This window comes from Anneissia japonica, unplaced genomic scaffold (assembly GCF_011630105.1).
Source record: "Anneissia japonica isolate Jap-2015-1 unplaced genomic scaffold, ASM1163010v1 scaffold287923_len1623670_cov205, whole genome shotgun sequence".
Taxonomy (NCBI): domain Eukaryota; kingdom Metazoa; phylum Echinodermata; class Crinoidea; order Comatulida; family Comatulidae; genus Anneissia; species Anneissia japonica.
Genome location: NW_022721637.1, coordinates 198,196 through 206,616, shown reverse-complemented (window position 1 = coordinate 206,616; position 8,421 = coordinate 198,196). Strand labels below are relative to the sequence as shown.

At 35.8% G+C, this 8,421-nt stretch overlaps 1 protein-coding gene across 1 annotated transcript; it reads right to left on the bottom strand.

The window, feature by feature from the left end:
* Nucleotides 1–3,296: 3,296 nt before the first annotated feature.
* Nucleotides 3,297–8,187, bottom strand: LOC117111707 (tripartite motif-containing protein 3-like). The gene is made up of 2 exons (XM_033254697.1): nucleotides 7,979–8,187; nucleotides 3,297–7,769 (listed from the first exon to the last, which is right to left on the bottom strand). Exon 2 carries the CDS (start codon nucleotides 7,755–7,757, stop codon nucleotides 6,438–6,440), a length of 1,320 nt encoding a protein of 439 aa, XP_033110588.1. The 5' UTR covers nucleotides 7,758–7,769; nucleotides 7,979–8,187; the 3' UTR covers nucleotides 3,297–6,437.
* Nucleotides 8,188–8,421: the final 234 nt, after the last annotated feature.

The window sequence follows — 8,421 nt, the reverse complement described above, 5'->3', positions numbered from 1 at the left end:
AGACAGGATTGTTCATTCAATTCATATTGAAATTAGTGTTTTGATGGTTAATTTTTTTTCATTCAATGGGAATTCATATATTATATATGAGACGAATCTATGAATATTCACCTTTCTGTTTACTGGATCCGCCACTGATTATAGCTCTGGAGTTGGAACTTGAGTCCGTTTTGGTATACCAAATATACCTCCTTATTTTTATTATTTTTCTCATTCTCGACAGCGACACCAACGAGAAAGTTAATTTAGAAACAGACAGAATAAGCGACTTGTAAAACACTGAAATCAGGCACCGGGATGCCAAAAGAATGACGTAATCTTATATTCCGTATTTGGATAAATGGGCGAACCGAAATAAACTATTTTAACCAATCAAATGTTCATATTTTTGGAGCCACGAAACTGAGTCACTCGCGTCGACTAGTTAGGCATGACTAAACTTAAATAGTCCCCCCTAATAAAACGGGCCTAAAATATTTAGAATCGACCCTAGTAATAAGACTAATTTTTGCAATGGCGAAAACAATTAAGCTTAGACTAGATGGCATACCATACAAATACAACAAAACTTTAACTTTCCAGAAAGATGGCTCAGGCCTCGTCTGGAGTCAGGACTAGCCTAGACTTAGTAGAGGCTTGGCGTATTTTTAAGTTCTTACAGAGGCCTACCTGTTGAACAATATTCTACCCTAAAGGCCTAAATCTGTGTAGCAGCTAGCAGTGAGCAAGATTCCTAAGTATAGCCTACGGTTATCAGTCCATGTCGTTCTCAACAGGCCAGAACTAAACTGTTTTAATTCAAGTATAGGTAGCCAAAAGGGAGCTGGTTAGCTTGTCGAGACATACGCATCTTCAATTTTGAAAATTTACCAAGATTGATTCATATGCATGAAGTTAGCCAATCACGTGATTTACAAAATCAGTCATGCATACGATATGCCACATCAAATTTGGGAAATCGTTTGCCCAGGCCCTAATTCGAAAAAAAAAAAAAAGAAATCGAGTATGGGACGCCAATTAAATTAGGTATGGCGCGCACTAAGTGCAATAAAGAGTGAGTAACCTAAAATTAGGGCCTGGAACCCAGGCTACGTTACACTTTACTTGTCCAAAAACTATATAAATCTTCTGGTGGTAAACCTTCCAACTTCTTTGGAGAGTTGCCCAATTCTGATCCTTGTAGATAATCATGAATTGTGTAATTTCCACTGAATGTTAGGTTCAACATACTCACAGAATTTAAGCCCACCTTTCCTCTGACATTGAACCGAACACCCATAAAAGATTAGTTACCTTTACAATGACCCAAGGTGTAATTATTCCAAGTATTGTGTCTTGTCTGTTACTGTCTCTAAGTTTAATTGTAACCACAGCAATTTTTGGTGTTTCGTACGTACGTTTTCTATTTTTGAATTTCGTGCATCTATCATTCAACGCTAATTACATTTGGCCATACGTAATCTAGTACTGTATAGAATCAAAAGGAATATTAAAAGTAGGAGTAGCCTAAAAATAAATAGTTTGGTCTTTTACTGAGTGTGTATTTTTAGAAGAAGAATTAATTAAACATAATTTATACGGTAGGTATTGAGGGCAAAAGGAAGGATAAGTTCTTTCGAAATGTGGTGCTGCAGAAAATTTGTTGGAGAAGATTTATGTCAAATAAACAAGTTCTGAGCTAGCTGGGAGAAGAGGATAAATATTTTATGAAAAATAATCCACAAATTTTGAGTATACAGAACAATTTTGCGCAGGTCCAGTGAAATACTGATGGTGAGGGTGTTGATAGGAATAGAAGTGAGTGGACAACACACTTGGTTAGATGAAAAAAATAAAAGAAAAGCCGAGGAAGAGCAAGAAAGCCAACATTTTGAATCGAAAAATGCACAAGAATTGATCAATTGATCATACACATTGCCTACAACTATTTCCTTTGAACATTTAGAGCTTAATATACAAAAACAATATCAAACCCAGGGGCGGATCTAGACATTTTCTGACGGGGTAGGGGGGCAATAGGTATTCCACATCCACCTCAGCATCACCATGGTTGGGCAAATTTTAAGACCCTCTAGACGCCCGAAAATGAAACTCTCAGATGGTTAAAAATATGCTTTTTCAAAGCAGCGTTCCTCGACAAAAAGTTATTGACTTCTTATCGACGGAAGCTATGCCCCCCCTCCCTTAGAAACCCTTTCCCTCACGGGCGTCGCAAAGGTCTAATCAGTGACCTATAATCTATTCAATACTGGGAGTCGCAAAGCAAATGATTTTGGTACCTCTAGATGCCCGGAAATGACACTCATTCAGACAAATTTCAATATTTTATCTCCATTTAAAAAAAATGTTTACAAATGTAGGGGATCCTGGCCGGCTGGGCAATTAACCCACCCTACTGGATTAATATGAATCGATATATGTCCTACAGTCGATGTCGGTGACACATTATGATGTTATGTATCAGCAAAGCCCTTTTTTTTATCAGGGTGATAAAGCGAGAACCCTACTGGACAATATGGATAGGGGCACCGAATTTCCCCCCAAGGATCGGTGGACCTTGGAGCAAATTTTAAGATTATGCCTCTCTAGACGCTTGTAAATGGCACTCTCAGACGGTAAAAATGCTTTTTCAAAGCAGTGTTTCTCGAAAAAATTATTGACTTCCTTTTAACTCTTTGGCGTGACTGACGGGGGTGGGAGGGGGAGACACAGGCACCGGATCCGCGCCTGCAAACCAAACAATTTGTAATTTTGTGTACTTACGATTCTAAAAACCAGAACTGGCCAGTGTTGGATATTTGCCTGGATGCCTGCTAACTCTTCAAGAAATAGGCCAACTATAGTTTCAGTCGTGTGTAAGCTTATTTGTATAGGCTAATACACGATAAATGTATGAACGTACGTGGACAATTGTATGATTACCAAGGACATTTAGACATCGTGTAGGCGGTAACATAATTCTGATGATGCTCGTTCCTTGATCTTTCACTTATCGAATTCCATCCTCTAACTATATATATACATTGGATTCGGGGCATATTGAAACAATAGAGGCACTGAATGTAAAAGATATGCTCATAATTCGCTTAAAAATTACTGCATAAAATCTACCAATACGTTTCTGAATACCTGGTCAAAGGAAGCATCAATTGTTTAGAAGGAATCACATTGAAGAAATCAAACGTAGTTGCTAGCGTATTAAATATGGTTGAAACATCACTATACTTTGCATTAGTACTGTAAAGGTACATTCACTATACTGTAAATAAAGAAGAGAATATTCTTGTAGGCTTATATATTTATCACTGTATAGCATACCATTTATTGCCTTAAATTACAATGTAATCCAATGACGGTGGAGTACCATGTTACAAAAGCAGAACGTTCGGGAGGTTTTCCACAATGAAAAACTTTAAATAAAAAAGGACATTCACAATACAATTAAGATATTTCTATATTAGAATATTTGATTTGTGAATTAGAATGAGATAAACTAATTAAAAAATACCCTTAAAATCGAAAAGTTTTCCAAAATACATTTCGTTTTAAAGTAAATCAAAGAAAAGGTAAAGATCAATGATAGAGCCCTCTATGGTTTCATACGGCAATACAGCTTTAAATTTAATAGAATTTTTATTATCAATATTTACATATTTTTGCACAATAGGCCTGTAGTCGAAAAAGAATGAACCCAAGAGTAGGACTAGTACTATTATGCAATACTTGAACGATGTCTTAATAGGAACGTATTATATAAGCGGCTAGCATTGCCTCGTGTATCAGCAGAAGGCAGAATAATGGTGATCAGAGGGATTGTTCGATTCCTTATGAACAAATACGGATTTTTCAAAAAATCAATAATCAAGAATTAAAATTTTGGCCTAAAATACATAGGCATACCTGCGGAAGCCGACCAACGCATCATTCACAACTAAGATGTTAAATGAAACTGTCTTAATAAGAAACGACATTAAACAATTGTAGGCTTAGATATGATTGTATAGTTTGTGTAGTAAAATGTTAGCGCACAGTATAAAGTCTTCGATATGATATTATAAATTGAATCACAAAACATAAATAGCATTTGTCTAAACAGTTTGCGTTAATCTTTACTAATTTAGCGAGTTTTTAAATTAAATACGGTAGCGAAAACGGACATATTAATTAATTCAGTGACATATTTGATTAAAAATTCTACAATTTCGAACAAATTATCGTTTAAATAATACATCAGAATACATAGGTCATTGCTTCTGTGGTCTTTTCCTCAAAAACCCGCTTACACCCTGCCACTTGACCCCCATAAAGTTCTACCACATAATCGGTAACGTCATAATAATGTGATATAAGCTTTCCATAACATAACACAAATTAATAAATGACACCAACTATGAGATTTATACATTCGTTGCGCGTATCTTATCTATAATTATATTTACTTTCACCATTATGACTCCATGCTGTGACTGATACTAAGTCAAATGATAGACGGTCATGCTTTGGTATGGAAAGAACACTTTAGTGGTAAAGATATTTTAACATTTTTTTAGAAAGCCAAATGGATTTGAGCCTAAATATCTTTACCTTATTGGATTCAGAAGGGTCATAGTCGGACAATGGTTCTGTTGTAATATTGCAGATGAACTTATAATACATTCTTTTATTACAATATTCAACTGAAAGTTTTTAATAATTATGAATAGTTCTTTATAACACTTCTTAGCCATTTTCGACTATTTCGTCAAAGACTCCTTCAATTTCTTCGAATATTCAATTGTACAACATATCGTTTCTCCCCGAGGCTGGCTTTAATGGGTTTTAGTTAGTTATTATATGTCAATGACAAAGTGGTTTGAGTAAGTCAAAACTGAGGTCATGGTAGAAGCGTTCCCGTCACTGCCCTGTTTTAACAGATTCTAACAATGTACAACCAGAAATATAAAAACATCGAACATCATGCCTCATTAAATAACAGGTGGATACAACCACAATGCAAAGAAGTGTGTCCAAATGGATTAATGGGAAAACTTAGTGTTGTAGATGGATTCAAAAATAAGTCACTTTGATTATAGACCTTTATCTTGGTGTTTAAATGCCATATTCGTACTTGGAGTTGTACTGTCCGTTAAATCCTCTTACATCATACAGTTTTTGGTAACATAGCTACCAAGCTGCTTTAAATGGTCAACTCTATCTGAACAAAAATATACTACGTATACTCAATTACATAACATGATGTAACTCTGTACAGTAACATATATTTTTATTTTTAATTTCTGTAAAATCAGAAACTTTCGCGGCAAGAAACTTTCGCGAATTGATAATTTCGGCCGTTTCAGAGACATAAAAATTTCGCGAATCGCAAAATGCCTAAATATATTCATAAGAGGAATACCATACAATAGCTGAAAATATTGTATCGTGAGTTCTAGGCCTAGGCTGGATAGGACAGCCACTGTCTAGGCTGCAGTAGCTAGGCTAGGTATCATACGCCAGCCTACCTCAGCTGCTGGACTGGCCATCCCAGGCACAGTAAATTTATGACAAATAGAGGAAAGAGAAAAGATTACACACAGAGTAGTCACTCATACGATATTCCTAAATTGTGTATGTTATTCAAGCATCCTGCCACGTACATCAAAACGTGTGTTTTATTAACAAATTATTTTCCTATAATTTTTATTCAAACACATTGTGGTATGTCATGGTATGCAAATTAGTTTAACTTCTTAGTATACACCTCGCAGTGGTTGTACATGTGCAATCACATGCAATGATGATCAGAACCTCCCTGATCAGTACCGGTATACTTACTGATTAGTTTAGAATAGGACTAAAATTTTCTGAGCTCAACATCGGAACTTAAGGTCAGAATATCGATATCAATAATTGAAATATATTTAAAAAATAGTTTTTTTGGTGTAATTCAGTGATTTATGATGACCAAAATCTAATTTCGGAAACTGATTCGACATTCACGAAGATCAAATAGGACCTAATGCTCTTCCAATCTCTTGCGCTCTCCAATACTTACAGACTGTACTTATAGGTTTACAATTATTTTGTATTTAATGATGATAGCCCGTTCTTTGAGAGCATTATTCGGGGGTCCTCAACCAATCGTAGGCCTACAAAATATACAAATTACAAGTTTCAACAAGCTATTTCCATAAAGAGAACCAATACAATAACGTTAATTTTCTAGTAATATTCTTTCAATTTAAAAATTTTCAGGTATGGTTGTACAGTGATTATAATTAATATTACATCAGGTATAGTGGAATAGACACGTCCACAAATTCAAAATTTTTACTTTTGATAGCTCTTTGACGTCTACAACACTTAAGTTTAAACTTTACTGATTTTTTTAATATCATTTAATCATGTAATGCACTGCTATCACCTGTACTATACTAGTGTATTTTTATAGTTCCTGTCTATAACATATCATATTTATGTAATGCCTTACTATCATCTGTAACTATAAGGATTTCTCTGCCGGAAGAGTCTTCCGTGGTACACATACCACGTGGTCTTAAAAGTGTATCTCTGCGAGATATATAACCATAACACTCTCCTTTTGGGTAGTACATTAGCACTGCGAATTTGTCTGTCCACCATCCAATTTCAGCAACACTGATAAATATATTGTCACGAGAATCAACTGTTACTCCTCTTACTTTATATCCGACATTAATTTTGGTATACCTGCCATCGTGACGGTGTATTATATGAAAACATTTATTGTCACAATCAGAAACAATCCATTCTCCCTTACTGTTGATGGCTATAAACCATGGATGTGAAAACCGTCCAGTGCCAGGGCCCCCTACTGTACTTAAGACTTCACCATTCATTTCAAACCTATGCACACAGCAATCTTCGTAATCTACGACTAATATTTCGTTATTAGTAGTAAGCGCAATGCCATTCGGTTTCTTGAGTACGTGTTTACCAATACGTTGGTGTACATTGCCGTATAGATCACAAATGAATACTTCGTGGTTTTTCATATCTGTTATATATAACGTCCCCGTTGTCGATATGGTAATCCCAAACGGATCAAACGCAGACATATTGTCTTCCTCAATTGTAAACGACCGAAGTTCCTGGCCTCCTTTGTTGATGACGACAACGCGATGGTTATATTTATCTGTGATGAAGATTTCATTGTCATGTACCGCAGCGTCATGTGCACCGTAATACTTTACTTGCCCAAATTTGAAACCGGGTTGATCTTTAGGAGGTAAAAGTGTCAACTCCTTGGGAGAGTTTCCCAATTCTGATTGCTGTACATAAGCATGAATGATGTAATTGCCATTGGATTTCGGATGGAACACATACTCACAGGATGTACCATCTTTCCTCTGGTACTCAACCAAGTCGCCACCAGGCTCGATTATCATTAATGTTACTTCATTTCTCCCATGCATTGTGTCTTCTCCGTTACAATCTCTAAGTTTAATTACAACGACTACTACTGAGGTTTCGTAATGTACGTTTTCAATTGTTGAGTTTTCTGCAGCTGCGTTAACTACTCTTGTAGGCCTATGGTAATTCGGAAGTTGGCTTACATCTATTTGACCATAATCGCTTTTGCAAAGTGGACAAGAAAGTATACCATCAGAAGTATCTTGCCACTCTTTTAAGCAATCTTCGCAAAATTTATGTAGACAGGGAAGTAGCTTTGGCCTCTCAAGCCGCCCCATATGAATTGGACATTCTGTTGAATACCGGATGCTGTCGGAGTTTGCCATCACTCATGCAACCTATAAACATCAATATCAACTGCACTTGTGTATTATAAGTAGGCATAATGTAAATAGTTTAGTTCGTTACTGAAAGAGTACGCCTATATTAGGGGAAACATTATTACTTTTCGTAACTGGCAAAGACATGGATTAGTTGTTTGACTACAAAGAACGATCTGTGAGATTCAGTTATTTACCACAATGACCGTACTGAAAAATATACAAACCTTTATCGAATCAGATGTTTGGGATGATACGATTCAAATTCACAGGAGCGGGTGTTGATTTGGCTAGGCGCTCTCTCTTGTCTGAAAATTCCACTAAGCGTTTTAATAATTTATATCTGCTGATACAAGATAAATGTTTAAACAGGAACAGCATTGTATACATGCAACCATATTTAGGCATCGTAAGGTTGGCAAAGGCTGTGACCATCATTCCCGTGACAACAACAGTTTTGTCAAATAAGCTGATAATGAACGTCCTACGAATCACGTAAACCATCCTCTCATATCAGATCCTGTAAACGTCGAAAACTATTTGCAGTTGAATATGCATTTAGACTACATACAAATACGTCTTTAACTTTTAAAAGCCCTATATAGTTAAAACATATCAGATTAAAGCACAAAAAAACACTAGTATGCCAATTTAAATAGATCTACATTAT

Excerpts from the sequence above, each read along its gene's own strand:
- LOC117111707 (XM_033254697.1), bottom strand. The coding sequence starts at position 7,757 with ATGGCAAACTCCGACAGCATCCGGTATTCAACAGAATGTCCAATTCAT.